The 22,817-nt window shown below is 38.2% G+C and overlaps 1 protein-coding gene across 1 annotated transcript; it reads right to left on the reverse strand.

Annotated features, from left to right (window-relative positions):
* Nucleotides 1-1,895: 1,895 nt before the first annotated feature.
* Nucleotides 1,896-13,423, reverse strand: LOC113586948 (guanine nucleotide-binding protein subunit alpha-11-like). Its single transcript, XM_027025384.2, has 7 exons — nt 13,303-13,423; nt 10,769-10,953; nt 4,473-4,627; nt 4,097-4,225; nt 3,070-3,199; nt 2,808-2,961; nt 1,896-2,095 (listed from the first exon to the last, which is right to left on the reverse strand). The coding sequence occupies exons 1-7, from the start codon at nt 13,421-13,423 to the stop codon at nt 1,896-1,898; spliced, it is 1,074 nt and encodes a 357-aa protein (XP_026881185.2).
* Between the last annotated feature and the right edge of the window lie 9,394 nt (nt 13,424-22,817).

Genomic DNA, 22,817 nt, shown 5'->3' on the forward strand with positions numbered 1-22,817 from the left:
CTGACGAATGAGTCAGTGTGGTGGCTGGTTCAGTAAGCAGGAGTTAGCAAGCTGAAGGTGAAGTTTGGATGCTGCCATATCTTCTTCATTCTACAATCTAAAAGAAATGACTGATACAAGACGATGCTTCTGAAGATATTCTGGTGGCCCACAGCCTACACTTCATGACCACTGTGCAGCGCTGAATTCAGCTCAGACTGAAAAAGGGCCATTGTTCTATGCTCGTCAGAAATTCAAACCATGTGTACGGAATGTGTATTAAGGTACAATTGGGATTTAATGTGATCACCGGTCACTTGAAGGTATTGTGGCCATACACAGATACAACTCCAAATACAAAAGTATGATGTAAACATTGTATATACACCAGGCAAAGACATAAAAAGGTAGCTAGTGCATTCATTAGAGTAATGTAAAAAACACTGCTCGGTGAATCTTAAGATACTGACCTTGGTGGCAAAAGAGCAGCCCTGACTCAGAGTTTTGCTGCAGCAAGCTACAAGGCTTATAATTATCCCTTTTGCAAATGGACCACACTGGATGGCCACAGAAAATAAAGGATGGTAACCTGCTCGAGTATGTAAGATGAGAGAAGTGCCAAGGGCTTACAGCATATTCACCTCAGGAGGGGCCACATACAGGAGGAACACATGACACTTAAGACATTACTAGATTGTCTCTGCTGTACACACTAGCTCCTCCACACAGCTAGATGTTGATGACGACTCTGAGCACACTGAGAGATAGTGACAGGGAGATTTTGGGACAATGTCATCCCCACCTGTGATGACTATGAAAAAGAAATCCACTCGCACGAGGGCTTGTCATAATTTAAATGTCCACAAGTTGCAATAAAAGACTATTGAAAAAAGATCTTTCCTTAGAAATATGAGCCCTCATGTTGATTGTTGCTTGTTTAATTCAACTGAGAGTGAAATTGTAGTATGTCTTCACTTTATGTTAACTGGGATATAGGACTTTTTAGTTTAAAATATATTTACATTATCCAAATATTTAAAAGTTAAAGTACAAGTTTTTTTAAATTAAAAATGGTATACGTAGTATGCGAAGCTGTCATACGGTACACCCCTTTCCATATTAAACTGTATAATGGTATAACCCATACCAAAAGGAACAGCTAATCAGATGCAAAGGTTTATGTAAACACATTTGATTTTTTTAGTATAGTAATAAAAGTGCAATATCCAGATTTAAAATGCAAAAAGTACTTATGCATTATTGAAGACAAAACTCAAAACAATGAAAACATGCAAGAATCTTGAAAATACAACAGTGTATTCAAACAATGACACTTGAAATAAATCTTGCACTATTAGGAATATTCTATTTATACAGTATATATATTTCAACAAAACATAAGACTTCAAATTGCAAGACAAAATATACCATAAACAGGTAAACAATAATCTCTACATAATACACAATGTCAAGTCCCTACAATTTTGTCAGTAAATGAATGCTTGAACATTTTTGTTTAGAAATTAAAATGCATTAAATTTCACACTGTGATTAATGTTTTTAAGATATAGATCCATGATCCTCAAAAACTAGAGACTGAATTCTAATCTGGTTTCGATTTGATAACGGACTAGGGCACAGATCTGTAGTTCTATAAGATTACAGATGGACAGCATTCACAAAGTAAATTAATAAGAAGTGTCCATATGTCCATACTTTCCACTGAAATTAATAAATTACTGGCTAGATGTTATTATTTGAAACGTTATTATGACTGTACTATACTTTTCTGGCATCTTCCTACCACAGGCTAAGAGACTTACAAAACCTGGAGAGGGCACAATTTAGCCTCTAACTAAGAGTAGTAAATAATCATCTGAAATATAAAAGCCATATACTGTATTCTGTATACCTTTTTAATTCAAGTTGAAGTCAGTTAAGTGGATTCTCATAATGGTGTCTTTCACATCTACAAAGATTTTACGGATATTTTCGGTGTCAGTGGCACATGTTAAATGTGAGTACATACGCTTGCAGTCTGTACTGAGTTTAGTGTTCTGCTCTTCATACATGTGGCGAATAAACTTCATTGCTGTATCTGCATCCTTCTTAGGGCCTGGGGAAAAAAAATACAACTTATTGAAACATTTTGAAAAAATGTTTCCTGCATAGCTTTTTTACTCTAATATTTCGAATCAAGTTAAAATTTATTTATAGGATATGGCAACCCAAAATTTAAAAATATTTATATAAAGTGTCCTCTTTTATATATTTTAAAACTCTGTTGTATCTTTTAAAAAATGTAGTAAATTGTTCCATGTAATTAACTAAAAAGAATGGTAGTCCACTTTCACACTTCTCCCCCTCCAGAGGGATATGAAGAAAAATGACAAAGCCCCTGTTTTCCAAAAGCATCATAGCGTTATCATCTTAAATGAAATGAGAAATATATGAAAATGTATTCTATAATAATAATAATAATAATAATAATAATAAGATTAGTCTGGAAATTACAAGATGTAAGCAAAATTGCTAAGAATTTCCAGAGTTGCAGAAAAAAATGTTTTGTTCTAAGAATTTTTAATCAGTAGTACAAAAGCTGTGCCAACAAGATACAATCGTTTAAAAAAAAAACAAAAAAAAACTGAGCTTCAATTGCGCATACTTTCCCATTCTGCTCATCCTACTAAAATATGGCAATAGTGTCATAATTGAGATTTTTCCCAGAGCAATAATCTTAACTCTTACTGCTTGAGCAGCAACAAAACTATTTTGTAAATATTGCTGTTTCAATAGTTTTGGTGGACACAACATTTTTTAAACCTCACCATTGTATTTAGGAAAGTAGTCTTCAAGGTGGGACTTGGAGATTTTCTCTATAAGGAGGTCTGTTTTGTTGAGGAAGAGAATGATGGAGGTCTCATCGAACCAAGGGTAGGTCAAGGTGGTCTTAAAAAGAGCCAAACTCTCCTCCATGCGGTTCTGCAAGGGGAGGGTGTGTAGACATTTAAGATACCTTTTTTTCCACTCCCTCTGATTCAATTTAATCTTCTCAGTTTTTATGAGTAATAGACTAGAACGGTATCCCACCTCATTGGCGTTTTCAAACAAGACCTGGTCATATTCATTTAGTGCTACCAGGAAGATTATAGAAGTCACATTCTCAAAACAGTGAATCCACTTCCTCCTCTCTGACCGCTGACCCCCCACATCAACCATTCTGTAATGACAATATGTGCATGTTTTTTTTTTTAATGAACCAGAAATGTGTTACATATCAACACATTTAACATAAACTAGTCAAATCTGGGAAAAAAACTAACAAATACCTCTTAATTAGGAAAGCAATTCATATTTTTAAAACCTAAGGTGTTGTAAAGCGCTTACTGTAGAAGTATCAACACAAACCTCACATTTTTTTATGGATATTAATGCTTATGTCTTTTACAGTTTCTTATGAATGGGCTATTTTGAGGGAAGAAAATTGATCAAAATGAATCATGCAGATGATGACAAATAAAATAGTTAAATGCTGCTGTGACATTTTCTAAATATTCTAAACTCTTGACAGGTGCTGAGGAGTAAAATAAAAGATATTCTGGTAAAGGAACATGATGTCCAGTAAACAAGTTATATCCAGCAGAGTAATCCCAGGTTTGTTGTTAAAATGAATGATACACAGAGTGATCACCGGTTTCCTATTAAAACTAAATGATACCCAGCAGAGTAATCCCAAGTCTGATGTTAAGCAAGTTAAAGTTACATCTCAGAATGTAGACAAGTACAGGCAGGCCTGAAAGAAAGAAGAATTGGCCCAAACTGGTCTCCGTTAAGGCAACAGGCAAACCAGGATGACACTAGTCATGAAGCTCCTAGGGGTCACTGAAAGCATTTTATGGAACTGAAATAGGATTTTAGCTGCCAACCTTCTCTTAATTACTTTGCTAGGAAATATTTTGGTAATTTGGTGATTACAGAGGTCCCCTTAAAATTCAAGATCTAATTTAAAGATGAGTTGTGTGAACAGAGTAGTTTAAAGTGAATTAGAAGGTGCTGGCAGTAATTACACTACACTTATTTTAGCCCAAAGTAACTTTTTTTAGTACAAAAGTTTAACCTGAAGATAACAGAGCCGAGGTTGAAGGGGTACTCAATAATTCCAGTGGTAGGAAGTCTGACTCGTAGAACATCCTGCAGGGTTGGCACGTAAAGAGAAGCAGAGATTCTGTCTATGTCATCCAGGTAACTAACAAACAAAAACAAATTCACAAATAATTAGAAGCACTGATGCAGATTGACCTACATACAATGTCTACTAAAATACAAAATCATACAAAATCTATAATTTCTTGATATTATATTAGTGACATGACAATTATTTACATAAGTTAAAAAAAAATATTAGCCACAAATCCATACTGATTGAACTTCAAAGTCAGCAACTGAATAGGCAATCACTAGCCAAATAGAAACAGAGAGGACCAGGAACTCACTATTTGGCTGAATCTGAGAGCTGGTACTCTCTTCTGCGCTCATAGCATTGCTGCATACCATGATCATTCCACACACTCTTAATTGCTTCAGCATAGCATGCCTCCATTTTGAACACAGTTTCTGGTGTCATACTGCTTAGCATAGGAACAAATCTCTGGAAAATGAATGCACATTCACAATTATAAACTAAAAATAAATAAACATTCTGACTCTGACTTCACACTACTCATAAAGTAGTGTACATTTGACATTCAGGATCATGTTCATTCTCAAACATTGTATTGTTTAAAATGAGATGGAATACAATATACCACAATTACAACTTATCACTATAAGGCATAAATGAAGTCTGCATGAAATCTCGAAGTATGAAAGGCATATTTACCTGTGAAAAATGTTTATAGATTTTAGTAGATTTATTTATTAAAACTGATGTAAAAAAACCAAAAACCTTATGTCCAAAAAAGCCTTAGTCTATAGTAGGCCTGACAGTGCTATTTCTGCACTAGCCTATTTCCAGGTTGCTTTAAACTTATTACCCCAAATGAAAAGAGCTCAATTAGTCAATTTCCTTACAACAGCTGGTATATATCTAAGTGATGGTCAGAAATCATTAGGTGAAAGGGTTTGAGAGATTTTACATTTTTTTATGAAACAGAAGCAAAATTAATTAAGACAAACTCATCCATCCTGAGGCCTTGGAGACTGCCATGCAAAGATTGACAGCTCTCAAAGATTGGCTGTTGATTGGCTTCCACGAGCCATTCAAAGTGTACTCTTAGTGGCAGGGTAACAGATCCAAAGCTGTTGATATGCATATGGGAAAAGCATATGGGAGAAGGGACATCACAAAACAACAATGCCCAGTAGATGTTGAGCATGAGAGCAGACCACAACAACCTCCCTGAACAGGATCCAGTAACCATCATGCTAGCAGACATCCTAGAAAAGGTCTAATATGAAGAGCTGTACAGCCCCAGGCCCTGACATGGTCCACATCTACTGGCTAAAGAAGCTAAACTGCACTCCATGAGCATCTAGCAGCACAAATAATCCAGCTGTTAATGGAAAGAAGGGGCCCTGAATGGTTAACTGAAGGCCAGACTGTCATGATCCTGAAGGACCCCCAGAAAGGGGCAGTTCCATCCAACTACCAGCAGATAACCTGCAAGCTCTTGTCAGGCATCAGTGTGGCAAAGATGACTAGGCACATGGCTCAACACATGAGCAGAGCCCAGAAAGGCATTGGAAAGAACACCAGACAAGCCTAGCACATGGTGGATAACACCAAAGAGATCAACTAGACTGACTACCAGAAAGCCTATGATTCATTTACATTTACGGCATCCAGAATGACTTTGTCATTTACTCATAGGCTACATCCTAGCCAGTATAGTAGGTTAGAGTCCAATATACCAATAATCTATTCAATGCTCCACACGTGTATCCTGTAATGCTTGAGGATGTATTACATCAGCAGGACTTTAAGAACCTTCATAAAGAATTCAATAGGGCTGTGGAAGAGGACCCTCGAGGTCAACTTCAAGCCAATAGCATGATTCACCATCAAGAGCAGGATTTACAAAAGGTAAAATCCCCCTGCTGCTTTTCTGCATAGTCCTGAATCCCCTTAGTGAAATCATCTCCAAGAGTGCCTATGGTTACTAGCTACAGAATGGAGCAACCATTAGCCACCTCCTCTACATGGATGACATCAATTATATGCCAGAATTGAATGAAACCTCAACTCATTAATTCATCTCACCAAGGATATACAGCAACATCATCATATGTTGGATGGTTACAAGGGGAGGATAGGTAGTTAGGACTACCTAAGGGGATCATACTATCAAAAGGTAACAACAGATGTTGAGGGCAGCTACAAATACCTTGGAATCCCAAAGGAAACAGGAAGAGGCCACAAGGAAAGCAGCTAGAGTGAAATACCTACAGAGTGAGATAAGTCCTGAGAAGTCAGCTGAATGGGAAGAACAAAATCCAGGCAATCAACAACTATGCTCTACCAGTCATCAGATAACCCTCTGGCATAATTAGCTGGCCAAAGGAGAAGATAGAAGTAACTAACATCAAGACAAGGTAATGCACAGAGGGTTTCGTCCAAAATCCAGCACTGTATACTAAGCCGAAGCAAAGAGACTGGGGATTAGAGAGTGTCAGAGCCACTATCCAGGATGAAACATCCAAGATCCAGGAGTATGCCAGAAAGATGGCCTCAACTGATGAAGTGCTTAGTGAGTACATCAGACAGCAGAAACCTGAGGTGGATGGGAATGAGGAAGAACCGGAACCATCGAGGGAGGACAAACCCCTGCATGGTATGTACCACTGGCAAATAGTGGAAGTGGCTGATATGGAGAAATCCTACCAACTGCTGGAAAAGCATGAACCAAAAGACAGCATGAAGGCACAAATCATGGCAGCACTGGAACAAGCCCTGAATACAAGATCAATAGAGGCTGGGATCTACCACACCAGACAGGACCCAAGATGCAGGCTGTGCAAAGATGCCCCTGAGACAATCCAGCAACTAACAGCGTGATGCAAGATGCTAGCAGGCAGAGTATACTTGGAAAGTCATAAACATGTGGCTGGCATAGTATACAGAAACAAAAGGTAGTGGAGAATGTGGTGGAGTATGATTGCGCTAAGATCCTATGGGACTTCCAGATCCAGACTGACGAAATGTTAACGGATAACCAAATGGACATAAAAGTGAAGGACAAAGAGCAAAAGAGGGCCATAGTGATAGATTTAGCAATCCCAAGTGATAGCAACATCAGGACCAAGGAACACAAAAAGCCTGAAAAATACCAAGGGCTAAGAGAAGAGTTGTTAAAGATGTGTAAGGTGAAGGCAACAGTGGCTCCAGTAGTAATTGGAGATTTAGGGGATGTGACCCCCAAACTGGGATAATGGCTGTAGCAACATCTGAGATATCCGTCCAGAAGTGTATAGTACTGAGAATAGCTAAAGTCCTATACAGGACCCTCCACCTGGGAGGACTGGAAGTTGAAAGGAAAAGGAACTTGAAGGAAAATATACCATTATGTGCAAAATAATAGCAGTCTAACATCACTAATGTATTTAAAATTACTGATTTTGGCAGAAAAGATAATACAACATGGGAAAAGAATTCATGACTAGGTGTATGGGCAACAAACAGAATCAACAGTCATGACATGCATGCTGCTAATTGCGTGTAATTGACTCATTTTATGAAAGGGGCATGTTCAAATTAATAGCAGCATAGAGTTCAACTAGTGAGGTCATTCATTCTATAAGGAAACAGGTGTCAATTATGACAAATGCTGTAAATGTTTGTTTTAGTCCTTGCTCGGTGAGTAAAATGGGTCATTCCAGACATCATACCACAGGAGAAAGAACTTTGATCAAGATGTTGATTGCAGAGGGGAAAACAAAGTGTAGAAAATATTTGGCCGCTCAGCTAAAATGATCTCAAATGCTTTAAAATGGCAAACAAAACCCAAAACAAGTGGTAAGCAAAGAAATACTACCATCTGCATAGATCATAGAATAACAAGAATGGCAAAGAAGCATCCAATGATCAGCTCCAGGGATATCAAAAGATCTTCAGTTAGCCAAGTACTGCAACAACCAGAAGACACCTACGTGAAGCCAAACTATTTGCAAGAAACCCTCAAAGTATCATTAATAGGGAAGAAAAAAAAAAGTGAAAAAGTTAGTTTGCCAAAGAACACATTGACTGGCCTAAAGAGAAGTGGCCAGTCAATGTGTTCTTTGGACAGATGAGAGCAAGATTGTTCGTATTGGGTCCAAAGGCCACAGACAGTTTGTGAGATGGCCCAAAAACACTGAATTCAAGTCACAGTACACTGAAGACTGTAAAACATGGAGGTGCAAACAATTGTTTGGGGATGTTTCTCATACTTTGGAGTCAGACACATTTATCGCATACCAGGCACCATGGACCAGCTTGACTATATCAAAATACTGGAACAGGTCATGTTGCTTTATGCTGAAGTGCCCTTCCAATGGGTGTTTCAGCAGGACAACGGCCCCAAACGGGCAACAACCTGGTTCTAGACCGATAAGATTGATGTTATGAAGTGGCCAGCCCAATCCCCAGACTTCAATCCGATTGAGAATTTGTGGAGTAACATCAAAAATGCTGTTTCTGATGCAAAACCCAAGAATGCAGAAGAACTGTAGAACGTAGCCCAGTCATCTTGGCCTGGAATATCTGCTTGCAGGTGTCAGTTGACTCAATGACACAGATGTAAAAGCAGTTATCAGAAATAAAAGGTTATACAATTAAATATTAGTTCAGTTATCAACAGAAAGACTAAATCTCTAAACAACTTTCTGTAACTATTTGAGTTTCTAAATGAAGCCCATTCTTTTTCAGTTCAACAATTGATATCTCCATGTTTTCTTTTGGAATTGAATGTGCAGTGCTCCCAGTGCCTTTGTGCATATGGAAATAAATGCCATTACAAGGATTGAGCTCTCAGTTGTTAGACACATATCTAAAATAATGTAGACCAATAAGATGGAGATTTAAGCAGGATGCAGGAGATCAGTTGTGCCACACACACACAGAGGAGCAGATGTGGGACACAGGGCAGGGGCACATTGACGACACACGTGCACACGCTCGGGGGAAGGGCCATAACATGACAGAGCCCCTGCCTGACTGCACGACTCTCGGCACACCAGCTTATCGGGCTGCGGCCCCGAAACCAATGCCAAATGGCGAGGCCAGGGGACCGAGCCACCCAACACCGGCCAGCATGAGCAGGATCATGACAGACAAGGCCAGATACAAAGGGAGACACGCCTGTGAGGGAATCACCCTTTGCTGATTTGGGGTGCAGTGACTTCCGTGCACTTGTTACAGGAGGTGCACCAGTTGCTTTGCCCGTCTCTGGGGTGGGTACTGGTGACACCTCCCCCTTGCCTCTATGAGACTTGGGTACCAGCACACGAGTTCCGGGGCTGTGTGCCCTAGTGGAGGGAATTTCCTTCTTTGTGCCACACAGGATGGTTCGCTCACTACCGAGTGTTACCTCCTAGGTGGAGCCTCGGGCGGCATCTTAAGTGCCGGAGGCTCGTCGCTCTCAGTGTCTGCAGACTCTACGTCACTGTTGGGAGGATCCCCATAGAGCACTTCCTCCACCTCTATAGATGGGTCCTCCCCATAGTTGAACCCCAAGTCCGACCACAGACTAATATCACTGCACTCCATAATCCGTAACCCTCGTAGAAGTCCATGTAGGGGTCATAGGACCCAGCAGAGTCTGCTTCCACGTGCCGATCCTCAGGGTCCAGCTGCAGTCTGTAGGACTCTGCAAGGTCCGACCCTGGACCACACTCGGGGCCCCCTGAAAATCATCCCGTGGCGGCCTCCTTCCCCATGGTGGAAGTACGAAGCGAGGCCAGGATGATGGAGGGTCTTGCTGTGCAGGTTGTGAGGGCGTTTACCTCCTTTCTTCCCCTTCCTTTTTTGCTCCCCTTCCCAGGTATCCTTTGTTGGTCTGCGTTTCTGTAACGTTGGAGGTTTAAGCAGGATGCGGGGACAAGTCATGTCAAACACATCTTTATTTTACAGATCACTTTCACCTCTAAACACAGACTACTACTTGGATCAAACAGCGACAACACAGACACGTAAACGACACTTATACATGCACAATAAATGACAATGAGGAGCAGGTGTGACCACATTGAGGAACACGCACACAAGAGGAGACGTTCGGGGAGGAGCTGTACCATGACGTACCAGAACTTGAAGGAAAAAGACCACCCAGAGGAGAGTGAGTGGGATAGATAGATATTCACACACCATTCACTCTCCTCTGTATAAACATGTATGACTTCACTGCAAACTCTACATATTTTACTACAACTAGTAAACAGTGCAGTTACTGTATACCAAGTATATAAAAAAATTTTAAAAGTATATGGAAAACCCCATGGAATTAATGTTAGGATTTATACACTTCCAGTTTATATATGAAAAGTATCCTACTACTACTACTAATTCAGAAGCACTTTGCCAGCATAGCTGATGAAGGACCTCTGTCTAAAACATTCTGTGGAATGTACTTTAGCACTCAAGTTCCCATGTATGAACTTTTGTATGTTAAATGGTAAATGTAGCCTGTTTTGATCAATCAAAACTAGATTGGAGTCATGTCACAAAAATGTTGAATATTAAACCTTAACGCAGACTTGTATTGTATTATGCTAATAGTAATATATGTGCATGTATATGCATACAGCAAGTTCTTACTGTGTTTTTGTCATCTAAGAATGGGATATGCAGTGTTTCCATTGCTTGGATGAGGGCTTGAATCGCAGTAAATATGTTCTGGAACACCAGCTTGGTGTAGCCGCTTCTGTCCTCCTCTGAGAAACCTTTCCCGTGGATGATTCTCATTTGCTTAATGAAGGTGCTCTTACCACTCTCTCCTGCACCTAGAGACAGTTGAAAACAAGGAAGAAGTGTACTTGAGTACTGTGAAAAATCTAAGAACCTATTCTTAGTCCATCATGGTTATAAGCAATCCTTTGCATATCGTTTTATATCAGCCCTGCTGCGGATTTTCCAACCTCCATTTACTTAGGAGTCTGGTGAGAAATACAATTTACCAGTGGGAGGAAGAGGGGGGGGGTGGGGGGAAGCCACAGTTAGATTTCGGTTCCAGATATGGATACCTGTGATTTATTTATTTTGTTGATATTAGCTTCTTTATGCTCCTATGACAAATATACATTTCAGATTTTTACATTTGTTAATCAATACACAAGTTATGAACTTCACTTGATTTTTAGCCAGTTTATCATGCAAGTCTGAAGGACATGTATGGATTGTTTGGGCATCAATGTAACCCTAACTTCTAGGCACAAACATGGGCCAATGTGCAGACGAAGTGACTGAATCAGGAACCTGTGCACCTTTTGCAGTGACTGGTTGGGTGAATGGTGCAAGTTATGCTCCTCAACGGAAAATGCACAGGTATCACTACATAGGCCCCTCCAAAGTTATGAAACAGGTGTTCCACCTTGCCACATTTCCCTTCTCAGGCCTGTCATACCTCCCTGTAGGAGACCCCTGTGTACACCCCCCACCTCCAACCCCCCCCCCCCCCCCACCGGATGGACAATGTCTTCTGAATTTGCCATGAGGGCACTCCTGGAGCTCCTCCTGTGGGACCTCTCCCCTCCTTCGCACACTAGGCAAGTTGTGTCCTCAGGAGTGATGCTGGACCCCTTGCTGAAAGCCAAATTCCATCATTACCATGCAGTGCTCTGCTACCCCTGAACAATAACACCTGGGAGATGTAGCTCATTCACCCCTGCTTGCTCAGTGATGTTTTCCCTCCCAGTGCGGTTTGTCTAAAACGAAGTTTGTTCTTATGCACTTCATTCCATTTCTTCCCAGTGTGTTCAACCATGACAGACAGGGAAAATTCAAATTCCACAATTACTGGGATAACCATTTTGATAATCAACTGCTCCAAAGGAACTATATATTTTTTTTTATTCACATTGATCATTTATATGCCTTCAGATACCATTTTCAGTACATTGTCTAGCACTGTCCACATAAAAGTGAGCTGTTGAAAGCACTGTAATCAAGTTTTACAAAGAGGTGAAGTTTGTTACAGAAATGTTGAGAAACATGAGGAAGCATTCAATTTCCTGCATTGATCTCTTGAACTGGCTGAACTGAGACAGGCCCATTGGTGCTTACTTAGCTTTTTGGCACCATTATACAATATTTAACAATGTATACTATTCCCCAGACCTACTATATTATGCCATTTCAGAATCTATCGATAAAACGTACTTCCTGGCCAAAGGTCACCACCTGGATTTAACTAAGCAAATGGGCAAGAGCCTCCCATTGGATAATTACTGCATGGGTGATTATGTTTCAGCTGGCAACAAGTTATTTAACCTTAACTGATGCAGTGAGTAGCTTCTCATTTGTTCAACAACCATGTCAAAAGACATCCTGTGGTCAGGGAAAAGATGTTAACCCGTTTCAGAAAGGTTGAATTATTGGCATGCATCAAGCAGAGAAAACATCTAAGGAGATTGCTGAAACTACTAAAATCAGGTTAAGAACTGTCCAATGCATTAAGAACTGTCCAATGCATTATTAAAATGTGGAAGGATAGTGGGGAAATATCTTTGAGTTCCAGAATGGAGCACGTCAGGATAAGAAGAGAGGTGGCTGAAGTGATGCACCATCATGCCTAGTGACTACCATACAAGCCTGTGGGGACAATGCCATGATCTGGGGTTGCTGCAGTTGGTGAGGTCTAGGTTCAACAATGTTATGTGCTCAAAGAATGAAGTCAGCTGACTACCTGAATGACCAGGTTATTCCATCAATGGATTATCTTCCCTGATGGCAGGGGCACATTCCAAGATGACAATGCCAGGATTCATCGGGCTCAAATTGTGAAAGAGCATGAAAATTCACACATGGATTGGCCACCACAGAGCCCAGACCTGAACCCTATTGAGAATCTTTGGGGATGTGCTGGAGAAGACTTTGCACAGTGGTCTAAATCACCCATCAACAGTAGATCTTGGAAATATTAATGCAACTCAACAGAAATAAATGTGATCTTGCAGAAGCTTATGGAAAATGCCACAGTGAATGTGTACCATAATCAAAGCTAAAGGCAGTGCAATGAAACCAAGTTTAATGTCTATAAACATTGTAGATTTATAGCAATTGTGTTTAAATTGTCTGCTAGATGGTTGTGAAAGACAATGAATGAGTAAGTGTATAAAATTACACAAACATACCTAGAAGTAATAGCTTCAGCTGTCGTTGTAGGTTCCTGTTGTCCATTCTCAGCTGTTTCTCGATCTGTTGGTGAATTCTCCTTCTCTCCCACTCTTCATCAGACATGCAACAGAAATTCATCTTCCCAAACCAAAATATAAGCAGGGTAAATAATCATTGGGAAAAGCCGGGCAGCTTCCCTTATTGCATGTACAAGGAACTGTACTACAGGAGGGTTCAAACACAGAATGGTACATTCTATATGCTAGACAGGTTTTACCACAAACCAGCTGTAGATTTGCTCATCTAGATCTAAATGGGGCATGTTGTAGGACAACCCAAGCAATGCACTAGACTTGAACAAACTGCAATCTTTTCATTTCTCTCAGAGAATAGAACTCTCCTCTCACCAACAATCCTTAAATGAATACATGGGAGATTCATTTACAAGCTGAAACTAAATCAAGTGTGTAATTGAAGTCTCAATTTTAAAGACAATTCTTTGAAGAAAAAAAGTGAGATGAAAGTGAAAAACAACATTTAAACTTGGCTGTGTATTGTAATGTCAAAGGAAATGCATCTGCCTCAGTGCCACACCCTCACTAGTCAGCAACATCCAGAATTCCACACAAGTCACCCCACCCCCCCAAACAATGTATATAAATCAAGCTCTCCTGCTTTCTAATTATGTGCCCAATCAGGTTCCCTATTTCTGGATTACAGGGTTTAATCACTTTAAAAAGTTTTAGCAGGTGTCAAAGCACTTTCAAATCTACTCCCTGCTAAACCAAGAGAGAAAGAAAAAGAGAAATGCTTCCTCTTATAACCTAGACTCCAAAATAAAAGTCACAAACATCCGACTTGCAGTTTTTACAGTTGTTTCTCACACTCAATACCATGTACACTTTTCAAAACCCATAACACATTCGCATCAATAGAGTGTGACCTAAGTATATACTATAATACAGGAGGGGAGGTAAGCGAGAGCGAACACACATGCGAAGTGCCGGCGTCTTGGATGTTACCTGAAACGGAACTAACGAAGGAAACCATAACGAGTGGGACAAATAGAATAAATAATACTAAATCTAACAAACAGAACCAAAGACAGACAGCAATATGTCTGTGTTTGTTTGACAAATACACGAACACCTTTAGCTCTGTTAAAAGTGTGCTCCCTTTCCTCATCAGGTCTCCACACCACTCCGTAAGGAAGGTTTATTACCCCACCAGGACACATGGCCCAAACTTTACAACCCCAGCTGTGAACTGGGGCGCAACAATGTCATAAAACACCTCAAGTGGATGACTTCACAAGCTAGCATACTTAGATCAAGGGAAACTTTAAAAAAGAACATGTTCCTGAAGGAACACTGGAATTTAATGTTATCCTTGTGAAAGATCTTCCTGCGAGGATCACAACGAGACCGGAAGATGATTTTTAATTGTTCCATCCCTTTCTTTTAACAAGTTCATGTTTCAGATGTATTGTATGGACAATGGATTCTCAGCGCACCTCAGTCACTATAACAGACTTCCCATCTTGACTTGTTAATCACGTATGGCCAACAATGTATTGTTGTAAACATAACAGGCTCTACATGCTCAATTTGGGATGAAATCTAACTAAGCTATCATCGCCAAACTGTTATGAAACCCACTCTCTCTCTAGTTATGTTAACTTTTCTGGTTATTTCAGCCAGCCATGAGGCCATTATATCCATGCCTTAACCTTACTATTCTAGTGTTTGCCTATTACATGTATTACTTAGTGATTACCTTCTCATCTCACATATAGCAGAGAGAGGAAGATTTGCATTATTGATAAGAGTACAGTGGAAAACTGTGAGTACAGTGTGTACAGTGTGTACAATTTCTACAAAGATAGAAATTGCACTTTCTACCTTTCTCTATCTCTTTTCTATGTTCTTCTGTCTCCCCCAGTAATCAGTTCTGTTTTTAAGTTATATACTCCTGGAAAAAATGCAACTGCTTGCTTACATATAATTGTGTGCTTTTTATTACTTATTAGAACATCCATCTAAATATGTAGACCAGGATTAAGGTAACTGATCCCACCTGTTATGGTTAAAAGGCATATGTCTTATAACCAAATACCACAACCTAACCTATTTGTTTTATTCCCCCTTTCTATTCTTTTTGATTAAAGTTCTTTACTTTTTTTTTGTTGTTGTTGTTACCCGCCAAATCTGGAGACGAGACAAAGAGGCATGCATATACATAATCAAACCTGAGAACGATCGTTAGACCCTCTCGAGAGAAGAACTAAGTAGTTAGAATAGTGTCATATTTTATGTTCGTCTTATATTTAGTGTGTTAGTTTGTCTTAAACCGTTTAATTTGTTTTTTCACTACTCCGTCAGGATAGTCAAAATTTTGTTTTACATCGTTGGTACAGTTAGAATTAATCCTTTTTGGCCTACAGTAATTAGCACTAATTAGCCAACCTTAGAGTTCTACAAAATATGTCTAGGATACGCTCTGGCACTGACACCATATTTGAAGCAATGGTATTCGGACACTGCAAGACGAACTAATTTAAGAATGAGATTGATATAACGTTAATAAGCCTTCAGCATTTCACCATTGTTAGTTGACATATTTTCCTTATATTTTAGGGTGGTGCCCCTTTTCAATAATTCATAAAATTATTTGTTTTTGCTACAATTTGTACAAGGTAGAGGTACAAAAACATTTGCCTCTGTACATTTGTCGGTTTAGCCAATCTGCATGCAATTTGCATGTCTACTGCTAGTGTGACTACATATATGAATTTAGATTTTGACTTTGTGGTGTTTTCAGACTCACATTTCAAGTACAAATACTTTTTTCTTTTGACTCAGTTATCTGACTTATTTTAACAAGTAAATATTACATAGTGCAGCTTTAAAGTTCACATAAAAGCCTACGATTTGTCCTAAATTAGAACTTCTGGTGAAGATGCATTTTTGACTGCTTGACAGGAGTAATTTAGCAGAGTGTGTTTTGCCTCTCTACTGACATGATACACCCACCTCAGTTTCAAAAAATAATAAAATTCATGAGAATAATCAAATCCCAATAATAAATCCATAACTAAACACTGGTATATATTTAAGGTATCTACATAAAATTCTAAATAAACAAACTCAGAACATACATTTGTGAAAAAAAAAAAAAAACATTAAAGAAATGAAAATCAGCATAGATGACAAATATGCTTTATTACAGGCAAAAAAATTGACAGAATTCTTGACTAGCTAGGGCTCCAAAAATTAAAACCTGAAACATTACGGGCCAAATGTTCTCACACAAAAGTGCATATAGGGGATGAGAGGGGCAGTAGTAGCTCATTGGTAAAGTTGCCAAGTTGTCATTGTTGGGCCCCTGAGCAAGGCTGTTGTACTCAGTCATAATTGTAAGTTGCTTTGGATAAAAGTGTTGGCTAAATGAGATATCTAATTTACATTAGTTTTTACTGGCAAACAGCCTAGAAGAGGCTTTTGTGGAATGTACAAGACGTTTGTGCAGTAGATAACTCTTTTCATAGCTAGCTAAGTAATTTAACAATTCACACAAAGTAATTACATTTATATCATTTAGCTGACACATTTATCCAAAGCAACTTACAATTATGACTAGTTACAACTTGAGCAATTGAGGGTTAAGGGTCTTGCTCAGGGGTCCAACAGTAGCAACTTGGCAGTAGCAGGGCTTGAACCAGCAACCTTACAATTACAAGTCAACAGAAAGCAATTACAACAGAAAGCAAAAAATTAATCAAGTAAGCAAGAATTATTATTTTCATTATAGTTTCATAGACGTTTTTGGGTAATGCCTTGTGTTATTTGTTGTTAATAGTTGTTGTGGCATAAAATGTGGCATTATATGTTTATGCCCCATTGTAAGTCACCTTGTCTACTAAATCACACAAGGCTTTTCATCAGATCAGAAAACGTATACCATACATTCAAATTATAATACTATGCATATATGATGTTTTTTTTCTCTCTATGGATTCTAATATGTGAAATAGAGGTGCAGAATAAACCCCCACAGTAATCCCCCTTGTTTAACATTGTCTGTCTTGGTGTATGTGTTTACATGTGCTTCTTGTGCCATGTGTTTTTGTTTTGCTTTAATTCTTTGTCCCCTGTTCTGCATCCTTGACATACACCTATCCTGAGTATTGTTTGTAGCCCCTCCCAGTGACTGTCCCTAAGTGGTCCTTGTTCATGTGTGTGTGTCTTTGGTCTTTGTCTTGTTTCTTGGTTAGGATTATATATATATATATATATATATATATATATATATATATATATATATATATATATATATATATATATATATATATACACCAATCAGTCATAACGAGCAAACCAAACAGATGGGAAACAGGCAAAGAGGGTAATCCAAAAACAGGCAGAAATCCAAATAAACAAAAGAAACACACAATGATAAAAAACAGCTCAGAAACGTACCAAACGTGATGAGATTTCACAATGGCTGAACACAAACACAGCGTATAACATGACACAGGTGATAGCAATAACTAACTATGTGGCAGAACCAAAAGTAACCATAACAAGGAAACAAAACCAGGAAGTAAATAAACATAGTGGCATTGCCATGGGCACCACAATGCCACGGATGGGCAAATATGACACATTACAATGGAAACTGTCAAGGGGTAGGAAATATTTAGATCCTTAACCCTCAATTGCTCAAGTTATATTCAGTCAGAATTGTAAGTCACTTTGGATAAAAGTGTCAGCTAAATTCCATAAAATGCGAATGTAAATATATTTGCCATTAAGTGAACAGTCAGGTTTTTAAGTTGATGTGTTGGAAAAGTAAAAATAAGCAAGTGTAAGGATCAAAACTTTGGCAAAGGTCAGCTTGTGATGGCTAGATGTCTGGGTCAGAGCATTTCCTAAACAGATGATCATATGTGGAGTTCCCAATATGCAATGGTTTGTACCTACCAAAAATGGTCTAAGGAAAGAGAACTGTGAATCAGTCACATCATCATGGTCTTCCAAGGCTCTCTGATGCACATAGACAACAAAGGCTAGCGCATTTATTGGGATCTGTGGAATGTCTTGTCCATGGAGGCTACATCTCTCAACTTACAAGACTCAAAGTATCTGCTGCTAATATCTTGCTGGATCAGAGGTCTTGTGGAGTCCATGCCTCATCAGGTCAGAGCTGTTTTGGCAGCACGATAAGGGACATACATAATCATACACAATATTAGGTAAGTGGTTTTAAAGTTATGGCTGATCAGTGTATGTATCTATGAGTTTACTCTGGATTCCACCATTTGCCTTGCTCCTTGTGTCACATCTTTTTCAGTCTGTTCTGTGTCTTTATATATAGTTACTCTACATCTTTACTTTTCCATTTTAATCTCCTCCTCCTTTTTGTTGTTTTTGTTCTTCAGTTTATTCACTACATCCTTTATTAAAATTGATTGGCACATTTCCACATCTCCCTCTACCGCATTACATGTAATAAAAAATAAATAAATTGGATTACAAAGTTGTAGTTTTCTTGTTTTTTTGTTTTTTTTGTTGGTAGACCTATGGCAATCTATTTTAAGTATTCATATGTTAAGTATCGTATATACTTAAGCTTCAGTTTGTTCTTTGTTCATTTGAATTAAAAGCCTTAGAGGTTTTTAAGAATAGGATGACCAAGAAGCCTAGCTAAGGTTAGCCAGGTTTTAATGGATCTAAATAGCTGATATAAGCAGTGTAAACAGAGTAATCATAAAGACAATATCTTCCATATACAGCTACAAAAAGCCTACATGCCAAATACATACTTACATCCTTTCATATAACTTAACAGTGTTACAGTAACTCTTTAATAAGGCTACACACCTACATGAAATAACAATTTTATCCAACCTACGTAGAATCTCAGCAGTAAATGATGTAGATTCACGCTATGTGCATGTAGAGCACAAGTAGATCAAGGTGCTAGCAACTGCAACTGCCTAATATTTAAATTCTACACATAATGTAACAAACCAAGAAGATACATTTACCTACATGCTAACTATTGCAACTATATTGAAATATTCTAGAACTATATTCTAGATAACCGCAGGATACATAGCTATTTATGTAATTAAACAATATAACTGGTAGTCATATAGCTACAAATGCACATCCACAGAACATCCTGAACACTTTCTTTTCACTTTCAAGAGTTATCTTGCAAGCAGTGAGTGTTATCAGGGACACTGAGTGATAAGTTACTTTGGAATAGTTGTTATGTTGTTATATTGATATTTCCTTACCAAATGCTATGCAGCGGATGACAGTGGGGCGGATGACAGTGGGGTGAAATTGTTTTACTCATTTGGGTTTCTAGCTATGAAGGAACAGCTGATCAGATGCAGAGATGAGAAAATAGAGAATACAAGCAATAGAACCCTTTTCCTGGGTACACTAATAAAATTGCTATGTCTTTTTTTTTTTTTTAAATTGTAACAGGAGCTTATAAATTAAGCAGATAAAAAGATGAGTCATAAGGACAACTGTATCCAAAGAAAAGCAAATGTGATCTGCAATATATCCTTTGTGTAATAGAAATTTCAACAAAAAATTAACATTTCAAAATTCTAACACAAAATACTAATCACCAACATCAAAGCATGAACAGGGAAACAGTGATAAATGCTAAATACTACATGTGCAATGTATTGTCATGGAGTAGACCAAAAAACAGTGATTTCAGCAGAAGATAAATAATTATTTTTTTTGGACTTAGGGCTGTACACATGTTCTACTAATTCAAGATGAATTCCTTGAAGTGAATTCTCATAATGGTGTCTTTCACTGCCAGGAAGATTTTACAGATATTTTCTGTGTCAGTGGTGCATGTGAAATGTGAGTACATTTGCTTCAGTTCTGTGTTCTGCTCTTCATACATGTTGAGTACAAATTTCATTGCAGCATCTGCATCATTCTTAGGTCCTGGGGAAAAAATGGATTCAACATTTTTTGTAACCACAGACCATATGCTGACCATTATGCTACATTCTTATGATACCTTACTAATATTTTGAATATTTGAAAGTTGAAATGTATCTTTTAGGAGTGCAATCAAAAGTTTAAATAGCTTAGTTATGGGTTACATTTTTTAAAATCATGAAACTATAATAAACTGTAATTATTTTTTGTTTTCTCATGAATGTGTTTATAGGAGGAGTTGTAATTTTGACATGATAGTGTTCTGCTTGTAAAGGCTGCAAATATCACTATATTACACTATATATATAGTAAAGAACTGTGGTATAATCCTTATATACATAATGCATAGAATAGAGCCCAAAAGCTTTGGCCAGTGACATCAAGGTTGATTTTCTATATTCTGAAGCAGTTATGGTAAAAGACTAGCACAAAGCAAGTTTTTTGTTTCTTGCTAATAAGCTAATAAGAGATTCTTGGTGTGTTTTTGTCATCAATTAATGAAATTTGAAGTGCCTCCATATCTTGGAATTCTTGTGTATTTCACTGCCATTTATATCTTTTTCTATAACTTCTGACAACTACAGAACCCTGGCTGCTAAGGCTGCTGCACTCCCTTCCTTATGACTCCAGTCCTGATGTGCTCCAGTTCTGATGACGCCAGTCCTGATGTGCTCCAGTTCTGATGACGCCAGTCCTGATGTGCTCCAGTTCGGTATTTGGATACAGCTGCTGTCTCCTCTCTACCAATCAAGATGGTCTATATATGGACCAAGTTGGAAGACTGAAGATGGCTTCTTATAGCACAGCTCAGTTAGTGCTGACTGTGCTTAGTACTTGTTCTTGCTTTGCTTCTTTGGACTTCTAACAAAAGCCTTGTGTTTGTGCCCTCCCAGTTTCCCTGTGTATCATTTCTTACTGATTGTTTGTGTGAGCCCTGTGGTTCACCAGTAAATAGTTACTGGTTGTTGGGAGTGGTGCCTATTTGTTTGGGATTGGGGTTTGTGTCAGTTTTTTGGTTATGGAGTTGGTGTAGGATTGTATATATTTTTGCTGTTATGGCCACGCTGCATAGACTGGGGTCGAAACAGCAGTTACTCACCTGGAATCTTTTTCATATATAAAATGTTTGACATATTCACATCTGAAATCTCCCAGTGTAAAAGTTTAGTAGACTCATCTGTATATTAAATGACAATTGTAGTGGTAAATGTAGCCAGTGTTTGATGAATCATCAAATAAATTGGAGTTATATGTCACAAAAATGTTGAATATTAAACCTTAACGCAGACTTGTATTGTATTATGCTAATAGTAATATATGTGCATGTATATGCATACAGCAAGTTCTTACTGTGTTTTTGTCATCTAAGAATGGGATATGCAGTGTTTCCATTGCTTGGATGAGGGCTTGAATCGCAGTAAATATGTTCTGGAACACCAGCTTGGTGTAGCCGCTTCTGTCCTCCTCTGAGAAACCTTTCCCGTGGATGATTCTCATTTGCTTGATGAAGGTGCTCTTACCACTCTCTCCTGCACCTAAAGACAGTTGAAAACAAACAAGGAAAAAAATAGTTGTTTTTATATTAACACAAAAGTTGACTATTACTAATACTAATAGTACAAATAGTAGTACTACTAGTAGCCTATTCTTACCTTTTTAAAGCATAGTCCCCATGACCAAGCTGATACAGGTTTTACAACCTCTTTGCACAGGAGTCAGGTCAGATAACAGAATGGTCAATCAGTTACCTTACATGTTCAATTAAGTACTCGTGATCACAAAAAAATAACATAAAAAATACTGGTTATGTTGTGATGGAAAGACTACCCTCTAGTGGGTGAGAGGGATTTGTGTTATACATATATATATATATATATATATATATATATATATATATATATATATATATATATATATATATATACGTTGAGAAATATCTAGGTTGAGTGTATCAGGTCCTGTGGACATTGAGGAAGAACTGCAGCATGGCTAACACATACTGTGTTAACAGATGGACTATACTTTGTAACTGTACATGTATATGGTGTTCCTGTGTTTTGAATAAAGTGGTTGGAGAAAATACTTATAAAACACGGGTACTTTGCAGCCTGGCTTTCATGGATAGGAACCGAACAAGTTTATCTCTATACATGTTTTCTTCTAACAGGCAATGTTTTGTTTATGGGAACATTATCAGGACGAGGAGGAGGAGACAGTACAATGCCTGTTTTCATATCTTCTTCCTTCTGCTCATCAACATTCCTAATCGGCAACAAATTCAAAACGAGGAAATAATACATTTAAATATATGGGATGACTTAACTGAATGAGGCATATTTGTATTTATCTAACCTCTCATAACTAATGCTGTGCGGTCGGTGAAATTTGTTATTATGAAAACCACTTATTACCTCACTGGATGTTTCTGTCAAAAACTAGCCCAATATTAATTTAATGAAAAAAGACCAAAACATGAAGCATTGGCTAGGCAGTGTCGGCTCATCTAATATGTTGGAAAGGCAGTGACGAGCTGTAACATAATTTATAACATA

This window comes from Electrophorus electricus, chromosome 6 (assembly GCF_013358815.1).
Source record: "Electrophorus electricus isolate fEleEle1 chromosome 6, fEleEle1.pri, whole genome shotgun sequence".
Classification (NCBI taxonomy): Eukaryota; Metazoa; Chordata; class Actinopteri; order Gymnotiformes; family Gymnotidae; genus Electrophorus; species Electrophorus electricus.

Bases quoted from the DNA above. Each gene is read 5' to 3' on its own strand.
- LOC113586948 (XM_027025384.2), bottom strand. From the start codon at position 13,423: ATGAATTTCTGTTGCATGTCTGATGAAGAGTGGGAGAGAAGGAGAATT. The intron at 4,226-4,472 runs GTGAGTTCCTGG...TTTGTTTGTTAG, and splicing joins CTCTCAGATTCAGCCAAATA to TTACCTGGATGACATAGACA. The intron at 2,962-3,069 runs GTGGGATACCGT...CTCCCCTTGCAG, and splicing joins TGTTTGAAAACGCCAATGAG to AACCGCATGGAGGAGAGTTT.